Consider the following 27,047-nt stretch of genomic DNA (forward strand, 5'->3'; position numbering starts at 1 on the left):
GGTGGCTCAGTGGGTTAAGCCTCTGCCTTCGGCTCAGGTCATGATCTCAGGGTCCTGGGATCAAGCCCCGCATCAGGCTCTCTACTCAGCAGGGACCCTGCTTCCCTTCCTCTCTCTGCCTGCCTCTCTGCCTACTTGTGATCTCTCTCTTCTGTCAAATAAATAAATAAAATCTTTAAAAAAAATAAAATTAATTTTAATCTTTCAAATTCAGAAGAAAAAATGAATAGACTAATGACAAGTACATAATTATGAGTCCACCCTGGATTATATTTGTCTTTGTACCAATGCAGTCAAAAAAATATATTTTTACTTCTTCGTTATTAGAGGAAGGGGCCCATGAATGTCACAGAGCAGACCCTGCGGGGTGTGGCGGGGGAGAAGCTGTCTGGAGAAATCCCATCCTGACAAAGTTCGTCAGTTGCAGCCACTTGGGGGAGACAGCAATCACTTCAATTCTCAAAAATAAATAATAATTTTAAATTCTGGCCGGAATATTACTCAGTCATGAAAAATACATTGTGAAGAATAAATGAAGCTGAGAGCAAGGTCATGGGGCAGCATGTCCTGTGAGTACTTCTGGGGAATTCCCTTGGGGCAAGGGCGAATGAGGAGGGAAAGGTAAGCAGGTGGTGTGTCTGGCTGATCTCATTTCTTTTGTGTATTTATTTATTTCCTTTTATCCCTAGACCTAATCCCATTCTCTGACCTTCCTAGGTACCTATTCTGATCCATTTTTCCCCCCAAATGGGCACTGTTTTGCATGCTGCTGCTTTTAACTATGTACACGATACTGTGTTAATACCTCCTCCATTTCTTCTATTTTCACGAAGAACTGTGTTTTTAGTTCCATCCATGTTGCTGTGTGTCCACGGTAAGGATCCACTCTGTTCTCCCAGTGACGGACCCCACCCTCAACTCCCTCTGCCACCAACCCCTACAGATAATGCCACACACGTCATCGGCTGTGCCCCTTCTAGACCTGTAAGAGAATTCCTCTTGGGGAAAGGACCAGGAGCAGGACTGCTGAATGAGAGGCAGCTCCCTGTTTTTCTCCAGGCTGTGAAAGCTACACTCTACCCAAGGTCCACGAGGCCTGAGAGATCCTTGCACCCTCACCCCCCACCCAGTAGTTGACATTATCCAGCTTTCTGTCCTGCCCTTGGCCAGTTTCATACAATGAGGATACAGTGATGTCCCCCCCCCCATCATCTTCAAGTGCAACTCTGTGATCACTGATGATTTCCAATGTGTCTTTGTGGGCTAACTTATTATGTTTAGATAGTTCCTTCTCCGAAATTGCCATTTAAAATCTCAGCCCATTTTTCTCTATTAGGGAAGTACCCTTGTTTTGATGTGCAGGCTTTCCAGATGTTGATTCTTGGTTTCAGATGTTGCAAATACCTTCCCCCACTCGGTCCCATGCCTGCTAACGTGGCCTATGGTGTCTTCCACTGAACAGAAAAACGCTTCATTTTGATGTAATGAAACGTACCCGCTCTTGGTCTGATGTTTTGTGCTTATGATTTTTTGTTTGAGAAGTCCTTCCTTGTCCTTAGGTCACAAAAATATTTTACTACATTAACTTTACTGTTTTGCCATTCCATCGAGAAACTTTACTCTGCCTGGAGCCCATCTGTGGATAAGAAGTTAGGGAGGGATCCTGTTTTATTTTTCCTCATATAACGAGCCACTTTTCCAACATCATCATGAGACTATCTGTCCCTTATTGGCGATGCTGCTATTGTTGTGCCATAAGACCCCCAGGTGTGTATAAATCTGCTGCTGAGCCCTTTTTTCTGCTCCACTGGCCTTCATGCCTATCCCCGCTTGGATCCCATGTTGGATTCACCAGTATGGCCTTGTAATATCTTTACATCTGCAGGTCAAATCTTCTTTTTACGTTCTCTTTCATTAAGGTTAACTTAGGTATTTGAGAGCCATCTGCCTCTGTATGAATGTTACAGAACATTTGGGGGGAGTCTAAGAAAATACCATTTAAAATCTTTATTGGAACTGTGTTGTATTCTTAGGTTAATTTGTGAAGGGTTGCTGTCTTTTTTTTTTTAAGATTTATTTATTTATTTATTTGACAGAGAGAAATCACAAGTAGATGGAGAGGCAGGCAGAGAGAGAGAGAGAGAGGGAAGCAGGCTCCCTGCCAAGCAGAGAGCCCAATGCGGGACTTGATCCCAGGACCCTGAGATCATGACCTGAGCCGAAGGCAGCGGCTTAACCCACTGAGCCACCCAGGCACCTGGGTTGCTGTCTTTTGATATTAAGTTATCCATCTGGGAGCACAGGGCCAGTACGTCTTCTTATTTCCTGCACATTTGTTGTAACATAGTGAAAATTACAAGGAATGAAGAAGTTGGTACAGAGCAAAAAGAATCAGGCAGGGAGGCGTGGCGGGAGGCCCTCCTTGCAGATGACCACGGTGGCCCGGAGCAAAGCTGTGGCTCAGTCACTTTCACGCTGGGCCGGGGGTCCAGACACCAGGCAGCCTTCCCAGCCAGAATGTCCCTGAAGCCTTCACCCATTCTGTGGGGCCCTACTGCTCTGCCTGCTTTATGGGCTCAGTAGGGGAGGAACTGGCCCAATGAGAGTTGCAGAGGGAGAATGTGGTCCAGACGGGCTGACCTTGGAGTTTGTGCCTTCTGCCTTTAAGCCTGGTGCCGCCCATCTCCCAGACTGCTGCTGTGGTTCTGTGGTGATGGTGGAGCCCCATCCAGCTGCACTGGGACTTGGGGTGCATTTTTACCACCTGCCCTTAGCACGTGCTCAGCTTGGCACTTGAAGCCGCTTTTAGGGTGACCCCAGGTAATGAGGGACTCCAGCCCCTCTGCCCCTGCCTGGCCCTGGGCTAGACAGTCAGTGGAAAGGGACACATCCCCACCATTAAGCACATCTCCCCATCTTCCCTCTCTATTGGCACCAGGAAATCCAGCCCACTTGGTGGCTATGGTTTTGTTGCTCCCACATCCAACTGGGAAAGCCAGAGCCTCAGGGGACTCAGGGATCACGGCGGAGGCAATAGTTCTGGAACCCAGGAAATGCTCTGGGGGGAAGAATGGGCAGCTCAGAAAAGCCCAGCTCTGCATCAGCCCTGTGTGCTGAGTAGCCTTGGGCAGGTTGCTGGACCTCTCTGAGCCTCAATTTCCTCCTCCCACACAGGGGGCCGGTCCACTTGGTGTCCACTTGGCAGAGGCTGTAGAAGGAATCTGGAAGGTAGATTTAGCCCTTCATACCCCTCCCATGTTACACACAGGTCTCAAAGGCTCACGCTTCACACAAAGGTGCCCCCTGCCCTTTCTTTAAGCCGCAGGAGTCTCCAATACCAGGGTCTTGACTTTTGCCACCTCACTTAATGCTCTCAGGTCGAGGCAAGAACTTGATGACCTCTATTTTTATGGACGGAGACACTGAGGCTCAGAGAGGTGAGGTGACATGCCCCGCATCACACAGGGCCTAAGTAGCAGCGTCGGACTTTGAACCCAGGCCCATCAGACACGGAAGCAGCTGTAGAGCACGCAGGGTTGTGTTCAGAAACTCTGAGATTTGGGGGTCAGGGAGCCCAGCCCTCCAGCATGAGAATCAGATGTCTGTAAACCTAAGTCCCCAAACCCACCAAGCTTGTTCACAAAACCTGATATAATGTGGCTCTAACTGTTGCAATTGTCCACACCCTAGAATTTCTCTTCCAGGAACACAGCCGCTTGCATAAAGCAAGGGCCTCTGCCTTCCTGTCTTTCATCCGTTTGCTCGGTGGGAGGAGGGAGAAGAGAGGACATCCACGGGGCACAGGCATCAGGGAGCAGGAGGCGAGCTGGCAGCTCAGGGACTGTGGGGGACAGTCTCCTAATAGTGGCTTCTCACCTCTAGCAGGTGCCTGACCTTGGCAAAGCACACTGGCAAGGGGGGGGGGGGTGCGGTAAGCAGGGAAGGCGAGATGACCCCAGGGGTTAGGAACTTAAGGTTGGAGCTGGGGCATGATTGCCTGGGGTGACTGGCCAGGATGCTGCTGTCTTTCTCTCCCCTCCACTCTTTTTTTCTTTCTTTGAGTTGGTTTATCTGTTGATTATCTCTCTCTCTCTCTCTCTCTCATCCCTGCCTCTTCTGTTTCCTACTGAGGAAACCAGCGCAATGTTGTGAAACAGAGGCCAGCCACTGGAGGTGACACAGACCCGTGCTGCATCTGGCCCGAGACCCTCCCCAGCTCAGAACCCTGCCCAGCGGATACCAAATTCGCACATCCAGCTCTTCAGCCAACAGATACTTATTTGGGGCCTGAACCGTGCCAGGCTCGGGCCAGGCTGAGCTGGGGAGTGAGGCTGACGTGCCTGCTGCATGGGATTCTGGGGGAAAAGCCTGCTCTCTCTCCGCTTAGCTCCACCTGCGGCTCCCCTGCCCTGGCCCTCGGCCCTCCCATGTGCAGAGCTCTGGACCATTCACCCCCCAGCTCACAGGGACGGGCGGATTGGAGGTCAGACCACACAAGCAGCCATCAGAACCCGGGGGCAGCCACTAGTGGTATGACATCCACTACCGAAGAAATGGCATTCTCTGAAATTCCGTGTCCCGGGAGAGCTGGAGGGTTGGCAGCCCCCTGAATGGCGGGAGCTCATTCCTTGAAGATAGACCTAAAGCTCTAGTCCACAACTGCCCCAGTGCCTGAGGGGGTGGGGACAGGCAGCCATAGGGTGGGGGTGGGGAGGGCAATGGAAGGGGGAGGAAGGGGAGAGGCTGGGTTCCTTCAAGGGGAGACCAGAGGTGGCCAAAGGCAGAGATGAGCTGCTTGGCTATGAAGGCAGAGGAGGTGGGGGTGGGGAGAGGGGGCGGTACTGGCAGGGGTCTTCAGGTGGGGGTAGGGATGAGGGGGCACCTCTCTGTGCTGGCAGGGGTCTTCGGGGAATAGAAACTTAGATTCCTACTATCCTCGATTCGTGGACTTCAGGACCCATCAGAGTATCTGGACGGAACCTTTGAGGCCAGGTGGTCCCCCCTGGTCCCCATCTCCTCCCTCCCCAGCCACATTGTAAAAACATGGAAACTGAAGCCCAGAGCGAGACAAGGGGCAGCCTGAGGCCACCTGGGGAGTCAGAGCTGAGTCCAGAATGTGAGGCCGGCTCCCAGCCTGACCCCACGGAGGCCTCCTATTCATGAGACATGGTGTGGACCTGGTCGGCTCGGGGCACGCTAGAGGAGAAGGCCACGGTGCTCCCGCTGGGGAAGTAGAGCATGGTGAACCAGCAGAAGATGAAGACACCTGTTGGGAAGGAGGGGGCCTCCGTGAGCCTGTGTGCGGACCCCACCCCTCTCCCCCGCGCCAGGCGCTGGGCAGCCTGGCCAGCAGCTGCACAGAGACAGATCGCTCCATTACAAAAGTTCAAGAACTGATGGAAAGAAACAATGGGCAAAAACGAAACCGATGCCCCACCAAGAACCAAAGAAAAATCTTGGAAGAGAGAAACGAAGGCCCTGACAATCACATAGATGTACAGCTATCACAGAAAGGGAAGAGTGAAATAAAGGCATTTCCATGCAGACCAGCTTCTGCCATGCTCCACTAAGAGTTATTCCGGGACTCCCGCCAGCAGGAAGAAGCAGGAAAGTGGGAGGTATGAAAATTAGAGTAAGCACAGAAATTGATAGAAAAGTCAAAATGCTGTATGGGTTTAAAAGGAGTTTACAACTAAAACTCGAAACAACCACCAAATGATGGAGACGCGTTCCAGCACACTAAGGACCATTGTGTTTGGAAGAGCAACGTGCTGAGGCACTTGCACTCAGCTCCATAGAGTCAAGTGTTCAGGCTTAAACACAGATCAGATCAGGCCATCTTGGGTTAGGTGTAGATTCAAGTGTTCAGGCTGAAACACAAAAGGTGGTCCCTGGAAGAATACTGACACAGTCTAGTTTCAAGGTGCCTCCCTCCCCAACCCCGGGATGTTCCCGATGAGGACTCGTGATTCTTCCCTGGGGGACCATCTGTGTCTTCCACAAGCATTAGCTCAGTTACTCATCGCAAAATCTGATGAGAAAAATACCAGTTTTGTCCCAGCTTTAAAGATGATTGGAGGGACTAGGGGACTTGCTGAGGTGGTGTGTGGAACCAGGGTTCCCTTCCGGGTCTGCTTATCCCCACGGCCACCCAACCGCAATGCCGCAGGGCCTCAGGAGGCCCTGGGAGTCAGCCCTGTTTGGGTGGGCCTCCGGCCACTGATGTGAGACTTGGACTCAAAGTCAAAGCACACCTCATCAGTCCCTTCACAGCGGTTTCTCTTAGGCTGTGATGCCTGTGTATGATATTGTGTGGGGAGTGAAGAGGAAGGGGGAGCCATCAGTCACACCCCGGACGCCTGGACCTCTCCTACCAAAGAGTAGGACTCAGGGCTCGATCCCGACCCCTGGATATTGAAGGAAAGACCCTGCAGGGGCAGGGAGCACACCTATCAGTCATTTCCTCTGCTAATCACGTTCTTCTGCCACCAAAATTCCTTACAGACCATCCACGTCCTGTGCCTGTCATGTCACGTGCCCCTGACCTCCTGGTCACAGCTGCCTGGACCAGAGGTGGACACCTAACCCAAGATCGCCTGATCTGATCCTTGACTCTCCTGAGAACACAGACCAAGCTGAATCAAACCACATGCCACGGAAGGTCACATGGGATGGAAAAAACCATTTGGGACCCCGGGTGGGAAAGGGCCAGTGGAGAGAGGGAAGGAGTTTGCACAGAGAGAGGGTAAGACACTACACACAGCTCCGGAAGGAAAAATAGGGGAAGTATCGGCTTCAGTTGGGTGGCTGGTGCCCGCTCCCAGGAGGTCAGCCAGCCCGAGCAGAATCCTGTGTCTTGCCATCCACCCCTCTACATACACCCAAAACACCCCCTCACAGATTAGGCAAAGCATCACATGCCTGGCCCCGGAGCCTCACCTTGCAAGGAGTTGAAGAGGGCGAAGATATAGATGGTGGACCAGCCCAGCGGCGTGAGGATGGCCAGCCACCACGTGGCGCCCACCAGGCTGGAGAGCCCCAGCACGGTGAGGACCCCCTTCCAGTTCGGTCCCTGCTCCTTGCCTGCTGTGGCCCTGGGCAGAGTGAAAATCTTCCAGGCCACCAGACCTAGGACCACAGCGCTGAAGAGGGAGGTGACGAGGAAGTAGCCGTGGACGGTGACATAGAGGACAGAGACATCCGTCTTCTCCTGGAACCAGCACCTGGAGGAGGCAGACGGCCACCAGGGCTGGAGACGTGCTCCCACCCAGCAAGTCCCCGGCACTCTCCCCTGACCGACTTTCTGTGACCCAAAAGACCCCTTCCCCTACCCCCACTCCCCACCAACCCCCCCATTCTCCTGGGGAGGGGCTGTCATGAGGCTCCAATCTGCCATGTCTTCAGACCAGCAAGTGCAAAGGAGCCAATGTGGCCCCAAAACATGTTTGGTTTACCCCACATTGTATTGTAAAAAAAATTAAACTAATGACCACCCTTTAAAAAGCGTGAGGTTTGGCATAAGCATCCATATTTCTGCTTTCCTTTTTTTTTTTTTTTAAGATTTTATTTATTCATTTGAGGGAGAGTGAGGGAGGAAGCATGAGCAGTGGGAAGTAGGGGGTGAGGGAATGGAGAGGCCAAGAGAGAAGCAGACTCCCTACTGACCAGAGAGTAGGACTCAGGGCTCGATCCTAGGACTCCAGGGTCGATTCCAGGACCCTGGGATCATGACCCGAGCCAAAGGCAGATGCTCAACCACCGAGCCACCCAGGCGCCCCTCTGCTTTTCTTACAAAAGCATACAGCTGGCAGCTCTTTGCATGCTCACCTGAGGGACATTAGGTAGGTATGCGACTGCCAATCTACTACAGTCCCCACCTGGGCCCCTGTGTGCACATATGTCACCTCCTCAGCCCCTGTGGCCCCTGCATTTGAGGCTCTAGGGACAGGACCAACACCCCACCAGCCTCTCTTAGCACAGAGCCATGGGCCCTGGGGAGGGCACCTTGGAGAAGGCTTACTCAGCCCCATGCTTCCTGCACTGCAGAGCAAAAGACCCAAGAGAATGTCCATCACCACCCCCCACCCCAGTACAAATGAGGAGACTGAAGCCCCAGAGGAGGCCAGGCTAGCCCACATAGAAATTCAGAGGCAGCACCTAGCTAGAACCAGGCCTGCCACCAACGTTGGGCAGCTTGGGTCCTGCACAAGGGCACCTGGCTGGGGTGGGGGGGCAGATCAGGCTGAAATCTAGCTCACCTCCCATTCCCCAGGCTGAGCCCCCAGCACGGCAGGTTGGCAGAGTGGGGAGGGAGGGGATACCTTTTTAAATCTGCCCAAAGGTGCCATACGGGTTGGTGGTGGCCAGGCTAGAGCAAGGCATCCTGCCACAGCTCACTCTCTCCCATCTCAGACCCCCCGTCTCATTGCACTTTCTCCTTCCAGTCCTCAGTTTACCCCTGCAGACTGTGAGCTAGCTGGAGAGTCCTTTGCCTCCACTTGGTCTCTCTTCCCAGGATCCCCTCCTCCCGAGACATCCCACTGGCCCAGTTGTGTGCAGCCAGGGGCCTGATGTCACTGCTGCCCGCCCCCAACCCCCTCTTACAGCTCCAGGGTGGTGACGTTGCTCTTGTCACGGATGGTGTAGCGGCCATAGCTGTCCGCAGTCCCGGTGCCAAAGACGATGAGGGCAGGCAGGCCTGGGTACAACGGGGGAGGAGGTACAGCATCGCTGGGGCTCCTTTGGCACGTCTTCCTCCAGAATCCCCTCCAGCTGCCCGGGCCTCAAGCCCTGAGCCTGTCTGAGAGATGGAGACACCTCTCTGCCCTAAACAGTTCTTCCTCCCGCCCCTCCCAATCCCGGCCACGTTCCCCGCCCCCCCGAGCTGCACCTACCCCAGCCCACGGAGCTCAGCTTCAGGAAGTAGTGCCCAAAGTAGGTGTTGAAGACCTTGATGACGAGCAGGTAGAGGTGGAAGGCTTCCAGGCCCATCCAGGTGAAGGTGCAGAGCAGAAAGTAGTGGAAGACAGCCCCCCGGGCCCGGCAGGTGGCACCCGACAGCTGGGGACCGTGCCCCATATTGAAGAAGAAGGTGAGATTCAGGAGAAACAAGCTCAAACTCAGGGCCACATGGATCTTGGGGGCGTCTTCTGACTTGAACCTCTGCCAGCAGCACCTGGGGCAAGAAGGCCCATGAGAGGCGGCAGGAGGCGGGGCCACAGTTCCTGTGGGGAGGACCTGCACTGCAGGCTCCCCACCCCACCGCCCCTGGTCCGCCCCTGCCAGCACCCCCTCAAACACACCCAGGATGAGTGCCATCGGGCTGGGGCACAGGAGCTCTCTCTCTCTCCTGGCTTACAGGGCCCTGGGAGGGTCCACGTCCCACAGGCCTCATCCTCCACGCCGTGCTAGAGCCAAACCGCACACTTGGCAATTCCCTGACTGCACCCTGCTTTTCCACCCCTCCCAGACTTCGCCTCTGCTCTGCTCTCTGCTCTCAATGCCTTTTCCTACTCTTCCTTCAGAAACTTCCCTGGGCATTTCCTCCTCAGGAAGCTGTCTCTGAATGCCACTTAGCCCATGCTGATCTGGAAGTTTCCTGCAGCACAGGGTAGCCCCCTCCCCTCCCCTCTGACGGTAACGGTAAAATAAATTTCATTGTGATTTGTTCAGCGCCAGCACAACAGGCAGCAGGGGGCCCTGCCCGCATTATTTGAGTGAATGGACCGACCCACAGGGCACAGAGGTAGGAGGCCAGGATGTAGTAGGGTGAGGCCCAGAGAGGATGGGGATTCACTCCCTCTCTGTGGAGCTCCCACTCGGAATTCCTAGCAAATCAGATTCCGAGGGCTCTCATTAGAGGGATAGGAGCCCAGGTGCTTAGATGGGAGTATGAGGCATCGTGTCCACCTCACCTGAGATGTCAAAGCCCACCCATGACAGATGGTGACGAGTCCTCCCAGCGTGCCAGGCCTGGCTCATGAGGTCCACCACTGGCAAGTCCCACTCACCTTATTGGGAATGCGGACTGTGCTCCAGGATCGGACTTGGTGGGGAGCAGGGCTGGCACTGCTCACACTCATGCTTTAGTCTGAGATGGGGTGGGGGGATGCTAGACAGGGCTGCAGCCCAGGGCCAGTTGAGGACAGAGGCAAAGAGGCACATGGAGAGCCCTGGTCTGGACCCAGAGAGCCTAAGCACAGGCCACAGTGATCTCTGCCTGTCCTACACCTGCTCCTCCTTCTGGAAACAGAACTACATGTCTCTGAGAAAAACCCTTCCCTGCTGGCAGCCCTGATGTTTGGGGTGAGGTTGGCCTTTTGTTGGCTCATATCCAAGAGCAATCATATGACCTGGCCTGGCCAATCAATGTCATCAATCTCTTGACCACATGGGCACATGACCCAAGTGAGACCAGCAAAACTCTGCTCTGGTTATATGTGGGATAAAATTGCATAGAACCCCCCACCCCCACCCCGCACCACACACACACACACACAAATGCATGTAAAAATTTGCAGAAGATGTCCTCTGGCACTGTACCAATGTCAATTTCCTGGTTTGGTATAATACTACAGTTCTAGAAAATGTTACCATTAGGAAAAGCTGGATAAAGAAACCAAGGGACTCTATACAGTATTATTGTAATTTCCTGTTAGTCTACGATTATATCAAAATAAAATGTTGAGAAAAAAAGGCTTCAGTGTTGGAATTTGGTATAGAAAATTTGCTGCCTAGCAAGCTAAGAAGCTGTGAGACAATCCCTGGGCTTCCCAAGGCCCCTGAGAGTGAAGAAGCTGCTTGACATGGCTGACAAAGGAGAAAGCAAATTTGGGAGAGGCAGAGGGAGTGCAAGTCCGGGGGACATCTTTTGAGCCCCTGGATCCAACCATGCCTGAAGGGAGCATCATTCCACCAACCACATATTCCCCATTGTGTTTAAGTGAATTTGAGTTGAGTTCCTGCCACTACCAACTGAAATAGCTCTGACACATTTCAACCCCCAACCCCATTTTATAGATGAGGAAAGTAAAGTTTGGAGAGGCTATCAGTATAAAGCTGCACAAGCAGGGAGCTTTCTAACCTGTTCTGCTCCCACCCTTGAGGACAAGCGGGAGACTTGGGATGGGGGTGGGGGATCACCCACCTTAGGGCAACGTAGAGGACAATGGTAAAGGCCAGGAAGATCATAGAGGCTCCGCAGCCAGCCTGGGAAATGCGAATGAGGGACTGGACGGTGGCCTGGTCCAAGATCGGCTTCTGTGGGCGACCCCCCCCCCCAAACCGGGACCCCATCAGTTGGAGGCCAGGCCTCACACATCCCAGAGGCTCTGGACCCTGCCAGGAAACCTCGGTGCCTCCAGAACTGCAGGGATCAGGGTGGGTGGGCCCTTACCAGCAGCAAAGCGAAGAAGGTCAGATGGTCACAGCGACAGATGGTCTTCCTGGCTCTGAGCTCCGTGGAGCAGCCCATGGAAGACCAGTCTCCTGTTGACCATGGACAGGAAGGGCAGGGAACATAGGGGAGTGTATGTGCATTTGGGGGAGTGGAGGGGACCAGAGAGGAAGGAAGGGAGGGGAGGGGCCCCCACCTGTGGATCTCTGGCCCCCACACCCTCCCTTCCTACCTTTAGTCTCATCCCAGAACACACAGCTGAGGGCCATGTTCTGAAACCAGAGAGTGGGAGTCAGGGGGAGGCAGGATGAGGCAGGGGGAGGTTGGGAGAGAGGAGAGCAGAGCTCGGGGAAGGGAAGGGAGAGGACAGGTTGCCCTACCCCCACCCCCGGGGTGTGCGTTGGGTAGGAAGCAAGGTTCACCCCACGGGTCACGCAGGACCATGAAGTGCACCATTTGGTGTGCGTGGATCAGCATGTTGAGAGGTGTGGACACTGTGGGGCTGTCTGCATACATGTGCCTTTAGGGGAGTGTATATGTGGGCGGGCATGTAATCCCGTGTGCGTACTCATGGGTTTGCCACGTCCTTGGTGCTCCTCTGTAAGCACGAGTGGGAGGGTGTCTGCGGGTCAAGTGGACATTCGTGTGCAGGTGGCATGGGTCCCTGAGCGTCCCCGTGTGTGTGGTTTTAGTGGCGGGGGGGACGTGGAAGGCTGAGAGGGGCAGAGCCCTGCGCCTGGCTGTCTATATGCTTGTGCGTGACCCCCCGCCTGTCTGTCCCTCAGAAGCTGCCAGGTTTGGGTCAGGGGCTCACAGGGGGTAGGTGCTGGTGGGAGAAGGTGATCTCCAGAGGCTCAGCCAGCCTTCTGACAGGTATACTGCCTAAGCTCAGGCCCACCAGGCGATTATTCAACACGCGGCTGCCGTCCTCCAGGCCGAGCTGGGGGCCCTGTGGAGAGAGATGGGGGACCGGGCTTCAGAAGGTGCTTTCCCAGCCCAGCATTGGTCCTGGGAACCATGGCCCTTGCCTGGAGAGCAAAGTCTGTGGCTAGGGCCCAGGGGACCCAGGGACCATGGGCAACCTTCTTCTCGCAGCCCCCTGCAGTCTCCTGCCCGGGCTGGATCACAGGGAGCCCCGCACCGAGGCGGACTGGTCGCAAAGCCATCCACCCAACAGTTCTCCACTGCTGGCCCCAGAGCTCCTCTGCCCTTTGAGCTGGAGGAGCACAGGGCTGGAAGAGAGATCAGCCCCAAATAGAGGGCACTCGTGGTGCACTCTATCCACACGTGAGTGCATTACACGCCTCTGAAGATGCTCGCCCAGGACCCATTTGCAAGAACACGGGTGCACTTGCTTGTGCAGACACAGTCACACGGGAACACGCGTGATGGCATGTGCACCAGGAGTATGAAAGAACATGCACGTTTGGCCATGCACAAGGACACACAGGGGGATACTTGGGCTACACATACAAGTCCAAGGACACGGACGTGTGGATCCAAACATCTGAGTGTGACCAGTGTGAGTGTGCAGTGCACAGACTCCAGAGACAGAAGTCTGGGGTGACCTCAGGCCGCTTTAGAAACGCTCTCCACAGGCTCATCCCCTTCTTCATCCCCACGGGGACCCACAGCCAAGACTCCAGAGAAGGCAAGCTGGGGCACAGGACCCTGGTGAACCAAGCATTGACCCACTGAGCTGCCCTGAGCCCCCACTAGGTCTCTCCTCACCTTGAACAGATTCCCCGGACCGACGTCCAGGATAGTGATGGCCAGCAAGACCTCCGACCTGTTCTCCTGCAGGGATTCAAAGAGACTCCTGGGCAGCCGGACTCTGTCGGGATGTTCATGCTCGTCCTCTGTCACCAGCCCTGGAACCTGGAACCACAGACCCCAGAGCTCCCATCTCTACCCCAGGCTTCCAGCCTTCAACATGGGGCTCTTGCCATTCCCCCACTTCGGAGGGGAAACTAAGGCACCGGGGGGTGGGACAGAACCTGAGGGCATCACTCTGAGAGGCAGGACCCCTGGGGCCACACAGTTAGCTTGGCTCGGTCCAGGCTGTGAGCCTACAGAGAAGCCGCAGCCCTCATGGACCCTCAGTTTGTCCCACTATGGAGAATGGGGCTAACCAGGTAGCTGTGTGACCTCCCGTCACAGTCAGGCTGAGTGTGCGGTGAAGTTCAACCAGCAAGTGTGTGAGGGGGGGTCTGCTATGGTGCACTTCTGGCCTGTGTCCTGCCAGCAGCTGTGCTTTCACAAGACTTTAGGATCATGGTGTCTGGGTACTGACCTGGGAATAACTGGAAAGAATAAAGCCCCTAGGAAGAGAGACCGTGTGAGCAGAGGTGGAAAATATAAAACTTCACGCAGAATGTGATTTCCACCTCCTGCCCAACAGCAAGTTTTGTAAAAGTGAACAATGGTTAAAATAGTAAAATAAATTTCATTGGTGATTTGTTCATTCTGGACCTCACTGGTCCACTGGGCCTGTAGCCTGGTCTCACCGGGTCCTGCCTCAAAGGCATCCCATAGGCGCTGGAACATTTACATTGTAAGGTTGGAGGCAAAGGACCCAACTTTCTCCTTCTCAGTCTGGACCCTTGTCAAAGGACATGAGGTGATCTCCAGGGCCAGTGGGTGCCTCCATGCAGAGGATGGGTCACATTAATAAGGGCCCTTTCTTTCATGTCCTCTTTTCCAGACAGATCTAGAAGGACCTCGATGATGGCCAGCTTGCCTGCTGCCTGAACTTCCTCACTCAGCTTCACCCTTTTAGGGAGGCTGCACCCTGCCCTCTGCACCCAGCACTCCCAGTGCCTTATCTCCCACAACCTTGCAAGTGGGCCACGCCAGCACCATTTTGCAGATGGGACAACCAAGGCTCAAAAAATTCCGGTCATGCACCCAATATCACATTAGCTGGTAAAGGGCAGAGCTGGGACTTAAATCCAGACCCATGTAAATCTAGAGCTCATCTTACAGATGAGAGCTCTGGGGCCCAGAGAGGGGAAGGGGTTTCCTGGAAAATGCCTAGTAAAGGAGTGGGGAGTCCAGGACTGGAACCCAGTCCAGGACTGACTCTCGATTGGGTGGTCTTCCGAATTATACCAGCCTCATGCCCTGGGTCACCGTCACCTGGATCCACCCACCCAAGCAACTCACTAGCACCATTAGCAAAGTGACAGAGTGCTATCAAATGGGACATACAAGGGATAAGCTTTGGTGGGCACCCAACACAGACCGGGAGTCTCTCAGAATTCTGAAAAATGTGGCGGAGGGAAATGGAGTCAGAATCAGCCAACAGGGATAGGGAACTCTTTACCTGGGAAGGCGTCAGGGAGAAGAACAGGTCTTCTGAGATGTGGGTGCTGATATTCTGGACAGCAGCCTTCAAAAAAGACATATTCACTATGCTCGTCGGATTCTCCAGCAGATGGTACTCGAATTTTAGCCAGTACCTGCCATTAGAACACCAGCCAGCCCGAAGCAGCAGAATGAGATTGTTGAAACCCATTGACTGAGATACACAAAGTGTCTAGCTTTTATATACCTTTTAAAAGTCTAAATAAAGAAGTATTGTAACTTTCATTGTTACCAAATATAATAGTGAATTATAATTATATATATAAGCACTTAATTGTATTTCTCTCTATATATAAATACACACATATATATTTGCATAGATACATGCACTTAAAAATTCTTTGGCCTCACAAAACAATGCAATTCCCTTTCTTGAGGGAAGATTTCCTGATTTGGTTCTCAGAACACCTGAAAATTATTTTAGTTGTGAAATGTAACACAGAGTCAGAAAGTCTAAAGCATAGATGCAAAGTCGACTCCTGTTTAAACACCATCTTCTTTGATATTAGCATAGCCACGCAGATATCTTTGGTTCATGGTTGCATGAGATGTGTTTTTCCACACTGTCCTTTTTTTTTTTTTTTACATTGTAAATGGTGTGAGGCTCAACAACTTGCCTTCACCCCCAGAATGGATATCATGATGTTCTCCAGACCTCTGAATGCCCAGAAAATTCCCTGAGGTGAAGGGCTCCTGAATTCTTGTGGGGTTTACTTCCCATCCTCTAGTCCAAATCTGTTTCCCTAAGGCATCTTAACTACTTGCTAATTTTACTCATCAGATCCAATCCCCATGATGTTGCCAACATAGTGGGCCAGAGTAACAGTGTTCTGAAGAGTATCAAGATTACTAAGGTCTCTGTGAACTGAATGAGGATAGAGATCAGGAGGATTGACAGAGCATAGAGGAAACCATGGTAGTCTATTGTTGGCTCTGCCAGGTCAAAGTAAACCATTTCCAGTAGCCCTTGAAAACTGGTATAGAGAACAAGGCATTAGCCATGCAATGTGTCAGTTGCCAGGAGTTGTGTTGATTTCCTCTGGGACCGCAGCTGCGATTGGATTCACTGCCCAATTTTTTTTTTTTTTAATTTATTTGACAGAGAGACAGAGAGAGAGAGATCACAAGTAGGCAGAGAGGCAGGCAGAGAGAGAGGGGGAAGCAGGCTCTCCACCAAGCAGAGAGCCCGATGCGGGGCTCCATCCCAGGACCCTGAGATCATGACCTCAACTGAAGGCACTGAGCCACCCAGGCGCCCCTCACTGCCCTATTAAGTGTAGGATAGTCCACAGGCATTCCCCAACGTCCAGCTGGCTTCTGGTGAGCTAAGATCGGCAGTTACTGAGCTATGATAGGCATCACTGCCCCTTCCACGCATCTCTCAAGTCCTTTATGGTGGCGTTAATCTCTGCAGTTCTCCCCAGGGATGTACTTTGGTTTCTGGTTTACTATCTTGGTAGGGAGAAGACATTCCAGGAGCTCCCATTTAGCCCATCAATGGAATGCCCTCCCAGAGGCAGTTAAGTGGAGAAAGCATTCTTTTCAATAAATGGTGTTGAAATAATCATATACCCAAATGCAAATAATCATAATGATAATAATAAAGACATCTACTCCATACATGTATAAAAAATTAACTCCAAATGTATAACCTAATTTTAAGAGCCAAAACCACATACACTTATAGAAGAAAATTTATAAAATCTGTAGCTGGATGAAAGTTTCTCTAATATGATATCAAACACAAACACATATTTAAATCTGACTTCCTCAAAATTAAGTGCTTTTGATCTTCAAAGGATATCACTGAGGAAACAAAGAGACAAGACATACACTGAGAGAAAACATTTGCAAATCGACATCTGATAAAGGACTGTTATGCAGAATACATGAAGAATTCTCTGGGTGCCTGGGTGGTTCAGTCAGTTAAGCATCTGCCTTCAGCTCAGGTCATGATTTCAGGGTCCTGAGATCAAGCCCCGAATCAGGCTCTCTGCTTAGCAGGGAGCCTGCTTCTCCCTTTCCCTCTGCCCCTCGCCCTGCTTATGCTCTCTCTCTCTCCCTCTCTCATATAAATAAAATCTTTTTAAAAAGTAATTCTTAAAACTCTGCAATGAGAAGACAAAACCCTATTTTTAAAAAGAAAGATTTGAATAGTCATTTCTACCAAAGAAAAGATACAAATGGCTAATCACCACATGAAAAGACGCTCAACATCACTGGTCATTTCTGAAACACAATTTAAAACCACAGTGAGCTACCACTGACACCAGACGACCACAATAGCCGAGAAGACTGACAATGTTGCAAAAATGGACTAGAACGACAGCCCTCTTTCATGCTGATGGGAAAGCAAAAGATATCCTTTGAGGAACAGATGGGCGTTTTTTATAAAGCGAAGCATATCAGATATCCCAGCAATTCTGTTCCTAGGCATTTACCCAAAAGAAACGAAAACGTACGTCTACAAAGATCTGAATTCAAACGTTCATGGCAGCGTTATTCATAATCATTATATTCATAATAAATAATATTCATTTGGAAACGATCCAATTGTCCATCAACTGATGAATGAATAAACACATCATAGCATGTCCACACAATGAAATATTACTCAGTGATTTAAAAAAAAAAAGAGCAAACTGTTGATACAGGCTAATGTATGAATATAACTCAAAAACAGTGTATGTGAAGGAAACAAGACTCAAAAGACAGTATGTTGTATGATGCCCTTTTAGAAAACAACCAGAAAAAGCAAATCTCTGGAAGTAGAAAGCAGATCAGTGGTTCAGTGGCTGGGGATGCGAGCCCAGATGGCTTGCAAACAGGCACAAGGGTCCTTTGGGGGCTGGTGGAAGTGTCCGTAAAATGATTGTCTTATTGGTTCCTTATATTGCATTATATACCTTAAGTTATTCAACCGTGCTCTAACAATGTATAGACTGGAGAGTATGTAAGTTGTACCTTTACAAAGCTATCAAAATTAATAAAAGGAAATGAGGTACCACCATATCCTTTCCAGAATGGTGAAAACCAAAACGACTGGTAATACCAAGCATCGCAGGAACTTTCACACGTTGCCAGCAAGAGTGTAAACTAATGTACCCGCACAAAAGACTTCAGCAGTGGTGACCAAAATTCATCAAACGTCTACCTTTTTTTTTTTTTAAAGATTTTATTTATTTATTTGACAAACAGAGATCACAAGTAGGCAGAGAGGCAGGCAGAGAGAGAGGAAGGGAAGCAGGCTCCCTGCTGAGAGCAGAGAGCCCTACTCGGGGCTCGATCCCAGGACCCTGGGATCATGATCTGAGCTAAAGGCAGAGGCTTAACCCACTGAACCACCCAGGCACCCCAGCCATCTACCTTTGACATCACTGCCACTCCTAGGTACCCACCCCAGAGAAATGAATGTAGATGGTCATGAAAAGACATGTACAAAAATGTTCCTGGCAGCTTTATTCGTAACAGCTCTGGTTAGAGATGGAATGTCTGTGGGCCTCCCCGCAAATTCATACGTTGAAATGGGTTGATGCCCAGACTGACTTTATGAGGGTGTGAAGATAAAGAAGGTTAACTGCTAGATTTGGGAACAGAATCCACATCTTCTGACCCCAAAGTCCCTGCTTTTTCCAAAATGTGTATTGTCACCATAAGGCAGCACAGAGAAGAATTCCCAGAACAGCCTTCCGGAGCAAAGAAGCTAATGGAGGAGGTTCGGTATGGGGGAAAGGAGTGTTTTCAGATCACAGAAATGCCATAGCTCAATCAGATTGTTGTCCTAACACTGAACCTGAGCACACAGGGTTTTCGTTCATTTTTCTCAACAAACGTGCATTGAGCACCAGCTATGAGCTTGTCCAAGTATCTTAGAATGATGGCCAGTTTTGATTCAGAGAGGAGGAGAGAGAGGCAAAAATATTTTTGAACCTGATTCTTCGAGATGTTAGGTTCTAAACCCCTTCTTCTCCCTCATCCCCATATCTCTGAACCTGTTGGTCTTATCAGTCTCTTGGTCTTACTGATTCTGTATCGTATGATATTTCTAATCAATCCCTCCTTTCCAGATGTACTGTGCCAGTTGGTAGTGAAGGTGGTGGTTCAGCCTTCACACCTACCCAGACCATGCTTGGATCCTACCTGGTCACGTCTCCTGCATCACGACCCTTGTACCTTTCCCTGAAACCTGAGCAATCTTTCTCAAATGCAAAATTGACCATGCTCTTGCTCTGTTTAAAATGTGTCCTTGCTCTACCTCCTCCCATGCTGGTATAGCGTACCTGACCCTTCATACTCTGCTCCCTGCTTATATTTCTAGCCTATTCCCTACCCAGTCCACCTCCTCATTGTTGCCGCCATCCCCAGCATCTTACTCTTTCACATTTCAAAGCACTGCTGTTCTCCCCCAATACTCCCTGAAGTTCTGAAGCCTGTAGCTCCTAACATTGCTCAGATCCAACTAGAAAACTCCTATGCAGTCTTCAAAGCCTTTTTGTGAATCACCTCCACTGTGAAGCCTTGGCAGTCTTCCTTTCTCTGAGTTAACCTGGCGCCTCGCCCACCTTTTTCTATGATTGCTCTCTAGAATCATCATCATTTGGGCCTGTGTCTGACCTTCCACAGTGGTAGGGATGGGGGCTGGTTCATCTCTGCAATCCTTGGATCAGAGAAGTCTCAGTGAGTGGATTGGAGGGAATGTGGGTATCAAACAAGAAAGTGGAAAGATGAGATGGGAGCAGCGTTTTCAGAAGCTATATGAGCTGAGAGCTTGGTCTCTTCCTAACAGCCTCCCGGCCTCAGTCAAAGGAGGCCCCACATTCCTGCTCTAAGTCAGAACGCCCTCTTACCTCTGCAAGTTTTCCAGGTCACAGGATTCATTCCTTGACTCCGAGCACTTTGTGAAGCAGTCAGCAGTGTTCTCCAGGTGGAAATCTTCATATTGGTTCGCATTGACGAGCCCCAGGCAGACGTTTCTCCGTTGCTCAGTTTTGTTGTTAGAATTTTTCATACCTGAAGGAAGGATGCTGAAGGTGTGAATGGGCTGGGTGGGGAGGCAGCAAGGGAGGAGGTTGGAGGTAAGATGCTCAGACTCCAGGGTCTGGTGATGTGGGCTAGAATTTCAGTCCCATCCATTCATGCTATGTGTACTTGAGCCAGACTCACTCTCCCTGGGCCTCAGTTTCCAGGGCAAAAGGAGATATGACCCCCCCCCCCCACCTCATAGGGCCAGTGAGATGTTTTGCAGAAGATATGTACAAAGAGCTTGGCACATGGCTCTGTCGATTAAAGGATTCATATGTTAGTACTATTACCCTTTACCACCTCCTCCAGGAAGTCTGCTGGGCTTTCCACAGCTGTTCCACATCAGACATTCCGAAGCCCTTGCAACTGTGGCCTCATGGTATAACTCTTGGGCGTGTTCTATCTCGGTTCGCCTCTTTCTCCCACATTCTCATTATGACCCTCACAAGCTACCTCCTGGGGTGAGGAAAGAACACTGAGGGCCCCTGGAGCACAGTGACTTGAGCAAGGGCACCAGCAGGAGGCAGCTCCAAGACCAACTTTCGTGACTTCCTGTTCAGTTCCCCTTTCACCTGATATGGGGGGGGGGTGGGGCGGAGCTTGGCGTCACTTACCAGCTGTGTGACCTCAGGCAAGTTACTTAAACTCTCTGAGGCACCCTCTTCTCATCAGCCAAATGGGACTAATAATACCTTCCTTGTGAGTTTGAGGGAAGGTTAGAGACCATCTGTATACATAATAGATACAGCTCATCATAAAGGTTCAAAGAGTCAGTATCACTCCAGGAGGTGAGGATTTCATTGTAAAACTGTTTATATAGTTGTGTATTTACATTGGGCTTACCTATAGGTCTACATAGTTACCGATCTATCAACAAAATTAATACATGCACAGTTTTTTCCAAAACCGTACACAAGAACACAGAACGAGCAGTAAACATCCCCATAGCTCCCAGCTCACACTCCAGAGTTCCCCACCAGCGACAGGTCCCTGCACAACCTCATAGAAGTTTTTGTTAAATAGGCAAGTATCTGAATGTAAATCATTTAAAAATGTACATGAGCGGGATCACTGAACGAGGTATCTTGAGGAGCTCTCCACGTCAGAGCCTACTGATGCCTCTTTTTACTGGGTGGGTGTGGTAACACTTTCTCAACAGGTCCTTTGTTAGTGGGCTTTCAGGATCCTCACTTTTTTTTTCCTTTTTCCTATTTTGAACAACACTCTTACATCTTTGTTAGCTTGTGTTAAGAATTCATTTAAAAAAAAACAAAAAACATTAGGTTGGGGCACCTGGGTGGCTCAGTGGGTTAAGCCTCTGCCTTCCGCTGGGGTCATGGTCTCGGGGTCCCGGGATCGAGTCCCGCATCAGGTTCTCTGCTCAGCGGAGAGCCTGCTTCCCCCGCCCCCCTGCCTACTTGTGATCTCTCTCTCTCTCTCTCTGTCAAATAAATAAATAAAATCTTTAAAAAAAATTAAGATCCTAGGAATTTCTGGGTCCAGATGTATGAGCTTTTTAAAAAGGGGTAGGTTAAAGGACGTCGGGGTGGCTCAGTAGGCTCAGCGTCTGACTCTTGGTTTCAGCTCAGTTCATGATCTCAGGGTCCTGGGACTGAGCCCTAAGTCAGGCTCTGTGCTTGGCGGGGAGTCCGCTTCAGCATCTCTCTCTCCCTCTCTCTGCCCCTCCCCCCATGTGCACATGCTCTCTCTCTCTCTCTCTCTCACAAATAAGTAAATAAATCTTTAAAGGAAAGATCTTCAGGACACTGTTTAATGGGAAGAAGCAAATGTCAGATGAATATATATGTAATGGGGTCTTCGTTTGCTTTTGAAATAAAGGAGGAAGGGGGAGAGAGAGGAGGGAAACAGAGGGAGAGGAAAAGAGAGAGGAGGGGAGGGGAGGGGGGGCGCCACTCTCCGTGTAATCCTAGCCCTCTGTGTGCCCGAGGGGTCACAAATGGGTGTTGGGCTGCACCCTGACGGGTGTTCACAGAGCCTCCCTCCTGGCCTGCTGCCAAATTTCAGCACAGTCATACATGAGAAGCTTCGGGCAAGTGCAGAAAAGATGACTATCCTTTTTGTGATTATTTTTTGAAGACATTGGAAGCATTTAGCCCAGACAGAGAAAGCCTGGCCCAGGCATTGGGCAGGACGATGCTGGTCCCCACTCAAGACCTGTGCTACCCCTGCCATCCCGCTCTGCCCCAGAAGCTGGCCTCCAGGGACCACCTTAATCCAGGTTCAAGTGGGGGAGCAGGGCCAGGAGTGAGGGGAATGCTACCTGCCCCTCCCTTCAGCTCACCACCGAAGGGACCTGCTTTTTTCTGCCATGGCCACAGCGTCTCCAGCCCAGAGCCTGGCACAGCCCGGAATTCCCCATCAGTGTTTACAGAATGAATGAACCCATGCGCAGACCCAGAAATGTCCACAAAAGAAAGAGACTTACCTCTCCTTATAAGCCTCTCAAGGCTCCTCATGCTGTTCAAACGGCTGACACTTTGCCCAGACTGGAACTCCCCCATCACCATAGGTCACCTCAGTCCCTCGGGGGACCCTTGAAGTCCCAACCAGTGTGGTTATGTGAAGGGCCTTCCGTGAAGGGCCCAGTGTCCCCATGTGCCCCAGGAGACTGGACAATAGCCACGACTGGTTATTGAGTGACTGAATCTGTGGGTTCTGCTGGCTTGCTCTGCAAGGAGGACAACTCCACCATTTTGCCTCCTTTTTAAGCCAAGGACTGAACTTTGCCCTTCACCGAAGAGAAGAAGATTCTTTGAAGCCCAAAGAGGTTGATCCATGCATCCAAAGCCACATGGCCCCCCTGCTGGGCAGGCATGCAGGACACTCAAAAAATCAGGAACAAAACAGGAGGAGCACTGGGGGCACTGCGATGGGAGCACTCCCTCTGCCCGAGGGGGTCACTGCCAACATCACAGGGCCCCAAGGAGGGTAGGTAAGATCTGGCCAGCTGGGCTGGGGTGGCCTCAGCTTTCCCAGGAGAGAGAACTGCCAAAGGCAAGGCCTTGGGTCCTCAAAGTGCCTTGGAGAACCCCGCATGTGTGTGCACAAGGCCGACAGAGAGGGTGGGGGAGGGGAGGCTTGTTCCCAGCTCCGGAAACTGGGGACTGGGGGGCCACTCCTGGGACGAGGAGAGGGGAGCCGGTGGGGGTGTCAGGGTGGAAGGAGCCAGACAAGGGGGTAGGGGGAGGACTGTATAAGCCCCAACTGGCCTCAGCCTCCAGAGACTCCTGACCCCCTTCCCCAGAAGCTCGGAGGCCAGCTGGGTAAGAGTGTGTCTGGGGCCTGCCTGTGAGGGAAGCACAGCCCAGACTGGGGGGGGGGGGTATGGGGAGCTCTGTGGGGAGCACAAGACACCTGAGACCCAGAGCTGACCCAAGTTTATCAGGATGACAACTCACTCGGAGGATGGGGTGAGAGAAGGTACTGAGGCCAACGGATGGGGTCCTTGGACAGACACGCTCTAGACAGCCCCACCCATCCCCGCTTCCCTGTCCCTGGGTCTCCTGGGGGACAAGGAACCAGCTGCTCACCTGAGGCCCAGAGCAGGAGGAGCGAGAAAAGCAGGACCCCCAGGGCCCTGGGCGTCATCATCCTTGGGCAGGCTTGCCCACGCTAGCCAGAGCCCTGTGTCTGAGCGTCCCTCAGGTCCCAGGCTCTGTGGTGTGGCCTGTCCCCACCTCCCTCACCCCCCTACCCTCCCCTCCAACTGCTCAGTGTCATGCTTCCTGTGGCCTCTTTCTCGGCCTTCCTGCTCCACGCCACCATCAGCTGGGTTGTGAAAGGCTAGTGTGGGGAACTGGGCTGCACTCCTGTCTCACTCCACCCTGTGACCGCCTACAGAGGGGGCTGCTCAGCCCACCCAGGGACACTGCTAGGGGCTGTGAAGTTGGGGTCCAGCAGCCACAGAGGCTTCCACACCCCAGCAGACCCCTGGGGAAAGGCGACGAGCACAGGCTTTGGATTCAGACACTCCTAACTCAGACCCTCTTCTCAGTACCTGGGGACCCCTCTGACCCTCAGTTTCTTCTTCTGTTAAGCAGAAACAGCAATAGGACTGCCATGGAGGGCTATGTTGGGGTTCGAGGAGACCGGTAACATGCCAAGCACAAGCCTCGCTATAGGGATGCGAGTGGTGCTAACGCACCTTCCCTCACGCCTATGGGTTGAACAAGACTGGGATCTATCCCATGCTTGCTGGGGCCCCAGGGGGAGAGGACAAGCTCTGCAGGCCCCAGCCTTCCCTGCCCAGACCAGATAATAGGAGAGGTGGGACGGGGTGTGCAGGAGGGTTGTTGAGGCCTGGGCTGGCGTCTGTCTTGGGCTGACGTCTGTCCTGGCCACATGGTGGCTGGGTGAGCTTGGGCGAGCTATCTGCTGCTCTGAACCTCATACAAGACATGCAAAGAGCTCATGAGATCATGCGAGTGGAACTGTCCGCTGGGCGTGGTCGTGGTCCTTATCTCTTTACAACTGTCCCCACTGCGCAATTACTGTCCTATCGCCCAGCTGATCACTGGTGGCTCAGACGGGAAGTGGGAGCAGCAAACACACATGGGGGGGGCGGCATAAGGGAAGGGGAGGGGATGATCACTCGGGCTCCAGATCTGATGGCTCTGAGGAAGTCGTGTGGATGAGGCCAGGTCCCTTGGCATGGTCCCATGGTCACTGCAAGATCAAAGGTAGAGAGCACCCTGTCAAGAAGGCATATCCCCTTAGCATCGCCCTGCGGGGCCTGAGCTAGACATGCTCTACCCTGGGGAGTCTGAGGACCCACCCAGCCCCTTCCCCTTCCTCCCACACAGCGTGCAGGCAGGATTCTGTTTCCCACAGGCCCTCTGGACCTGGGGAGGGATGGGGAGAGGATGTCACAGGCAATCATGGGCCATGGGGGGCAGGTGGAGCTCTGGCATGGTGCCCCAAGCACTTCCTCTGCGGGGCAGACTTGGAGGCAGACAGGAACCACGGGGCCTGTCCCATCTCCTTCCTGGCGGCAGCCAGGTGAGGTGAGATGGTGGACAAGCGCTCTGTAAACTGCGACCTGCTGGGCCCACCGCTGGGGACCCATCCTGGCACAATGACCCTCAGGGGCTCACGGGGACCTGTTTGTGAAGAAGGGCCTGGAAGGAGGGACCCAGAGTGTCCAGCACACCTGGAAAGACAGGACCAGGGATTGGGGAGCAGCTGGGAAAGTGGCAGAGTTAGCTGGGCAGGGCCAGGGTAAGCGTCACCCCTCTTGGGCCTCACTGGGGCTGGGGGCGGGCCTGGAGCCACGTGCAAAGCCCTGGGCCCCCCCCAAATCCCAGGGCAGGTGGAACTGTAGCTTTGCTCTCTGCCAACTCCCACCAGTGCCAGCTTGTCCCAGTGGCTCCGGGAAGGCTCCAGTCTCCAGGAACAAGGTCTCCAGGCTTCTGGCTGCCTTAGTCCATGTTCCACACCATAGCGATGTCTGCGCACGCAAACCTGGTTGGGTCCTTCTGAGAACAGTGGTCCAGCTCTCCAAGGCCTTACAGCCCAGTGAAGTGCACAGTGAGAACAATCAAGTGGCCTGTCCAGCACCTGATGTCCTGAGAAGGGGGACCCCAGCCCGAGGCCCTCCCTGCTATTTCCTGATTGGCCTGTTTTTGTCAGCGACTCCTGATAGAAGCACAGAAGAAAGTGCTCCAAATGTTTATTACACTTGTTTATTAGGTGATAACAACAAGCTGATTTTTATTTCTTTTTCTGTGTGCTCTTCTACAGTTTCCAAATTCTCTACAATGAACATCTACTTCTTTCAATTCAAAAGACAAATGAGATAGTGCTTAAAAAGAAAGTCCTCCCCCATCCTTGAGGCTGAGATCCAGATCAAATGTTGCCTCCTACAGGAAGTCTTCCTGGATCCCCAGCAAGGAATGGTGGCTCCCCTCGTAGTTCCAACCTTTTAAGAGCTCGTTGGGCTCTCCACCAGGGCCACCAGGGGATGCACGCCTCCTTCTTCCCAGTACTGGGGCAGAGACAAATTTGCACTGCTACGCTCCACAGTTCTTGCCACAAGAGGGCTTTGAGAGAAGCTGGGGGTCCGTTTGAGGGGTGGGCTTGGCAGTGGTGACCAAGGGCAATGCAGCTTATAGAAAGGCCCAGAGGGACAGATAGACCTAGCCCAGCCCAGAATGTCTACACTAAGCCTGAGTCAAGGGCGGGCAAAGGCCCGTCCAGTAAAGAAAGGTTACTGGCAGGCACCCAGCCGCTCTTGGGAGCCACAACCCAAAATCCAGCCCTGGAATTGGGACCCTGCCCAGGACTGAGTAGGGGGCTGGAGAGCGAGGGCTGGGGAGGCTGACGGAAGGCCCTGGGCTCAGAGGTAGAGGAGCTTCTGCTATGCTCCAGGAGGGGCTCCCCTCCTCTAGGGATCTGGCTCAAAGCTCTGCCCCAACCCCATGCGCCCTGAGTACCACTCTCAGGCTAAAATGACAGGAGCACAGGGTGTCCTTGTGGAGATCGCCAGAGACAGCGTGGCTAGGGCCCGGGGCCCAGGATGCTGCCAGTCCTCACAGGACCAGGACTCGGCCTTGGGGCCCGTGGGCTCCCACCGGCAGCCATGAGGGCTGGGCCCAGTGGCGGTGAGTTCAGCTGGGCCTGCGGCCCCCAGTGAGGACAGCAAGGTTACGGTCCCTCTCCTGAGCCCCTGTGAGCTGGACTGGGGCACCGAGCAGTCCGCAGGCCAATCCGGAAGGCCCGCCTGGGAGTCTGGCTGCTGAGGGCAAAAGCCCCCTCCCCCCGGAGGAGCTTGGGCCTTCTCCCGGAGTCTCTGGCTGCCCCCGGTGTCAGGCCTGGCTGTGGGGGTGGCAGGCAGGGGTGAGGCGAGGCCGCATGTCTGTTTCCTCACGCAGCTCCCGGCAGGTGGCGGTGGCCTAGATACGGCTGGACGAGGTGCTGCCCGAGCTGATGGGGAGCCTGGCGCTGTCTGAGCTGTTCTTCAGCGGGGAGGGCCCGCCCCGGGCCTGCAGTCGCATAGCCCAGTACCAGAGGAAGATGAAGAAACCTGCAGGCAGTGATGGGATGCCGGGTTCAGTGGGCGGGGGGTGGTCCTGCCCCTTCCCCTCCTCCCTGCCCAGGCTACCTGCATCCCTGTGACTGGGAGGGGACCCCACCATGCACCAGATACTGTGCAATGGCCTGAGCCCCAACTCATTTTCTTCTCTCAAGTTCTCATGAGGTCAGGCCGAGTCATTACTATTCTGTTTCACAAACAAGGAAACTGAGG

General features: G+C 52.7%; 2 protein-coding genes and 1 long non-coding RNA gene across 13 annotated transcripts in view; 1 reads left to right on the forward strand and 2 right to left on the reverse strand.

The window, feature by feature from the left end:
• Window positions 1-1,992: 1,992 nt before the first annotated feature.
• On the reverse strand, window positions 1,993-25,236 carry ADGRG3 (adhesion G protein-coupled receptor G3). 5 transcript variants are annotated; one of them, XM_082712425.1, is made up of 13 exons: window positions 25,148-25,236; window positions 23,335-24,469; window positions 19,609-19,771; window positions 14,721-14,856; window positions 13,127-13,273; window positions 12,210-12,344; window positions 11,628-11,667; window positions 11,396-11,487; window positions 11,147-11,259; window positions 8,895-9,175; window positions 8,605-8,698; window positions 6,940-7,223; window positions 1,993-5,266 (listed from the first exon to the last, which is right to left on the reverse strand). In XM_082712425.1, the coding sequence occupies exons 2-13, from the start codon at window positions 23,393-23,395 to the stop codon at window positions 5,154-5,156; spliced, it is 1,659 nt and encodes a 552-aa protein (XP_082568551.1). In that variant the 5' UTR covers window positions 23,396-24,469; window positions 25,148-25,236; the 3' UTR covers window positions 1,993-5,153. The 5 variants fall into 5 exon arrangements, with proteins under 5 accessions (XP_082568551.1, XP_082568552.1, XP_082568553.1 ...); XM_082712426.1 differs by lacking the exon at window positions 25,148-25,236 and having other exon boundaries at window positions 23,335-24,892; XM_082712427.1 differs by lacking the exons at window positions 23,335-24,469; window positions 25,148-25,236 and adding an exon at window positions 22,230-23,172 and having other exon boundaries at window positions 11,147-11,208.
• Window positions 22,645-26,534, forward strand: LOC309853894. Its single transcript, XR_014306022.1, has 2 exons — window positions 22,645-22,732; window positions 25,151-26,534. It is a non-coding gene; the product is annotated as an uncharacterized lncRNA (long non-coding RNA).
• Window positions 25,470-27,047, reverse strand: part of ADGRG1 (adhesion G protein-coupled receptor G1) — a 37,881-nt gene continuing 36,303 nt past the window's right edge. For all 7 annotated transcript variants that reach the window (XM_082712410.1, XM_082712411.1, XM_082712413.1 and 4 more), the window contains one exon: window positions 25,470-26,825. In XM_082712410.1, coding sequence (XP_082568536.1) covers window positions 26,695-26,825 — 131 coding nt within the window. In that variant the 3' untranslated portion in view covers window positions 25,470-26,694. The remainder of the gene's footprint in view (window positions 26,826-27,047) is intronic.

This window comes from Mustela nivalis (genome assembly GCF_964662115.1).
Source record: "Mustela nivalis genome assembly, chromosome: 18".
Classification (NCBI taxonomy): domain Eukaryota; kingdom Metazoa; phylum Chordata; class Mammalia; order Carnivora; family Mustelidae; genus Mustela; species Mustela nivalis.

Bases quoted from the DNA above. Each gene is read 5' to 3' on its own strand.
- ADGRG3 (XM_082712424.1), bottom strand. From the start codon at position 22,311: ATGGTGATGGGGGAGTTCCAGTCTGGGCAAAGTGTCAGCCGTTTGAAC. The intron at 19,772-22,229 runs GTAAGTCTCTTT...TCCTTCCTTCAG, and splicing joins TGAGAGGCTTATAAGGAGAG to GTATGAAAAATTCTAACAAC. The intron at 14,857-19,608 runs GTAAGAGGGCGT...TTCTAATGGCAG, and splicing joins GACCTGGAAAACTTGCAGAG to GTACTGGCTAAAATTCGAGT.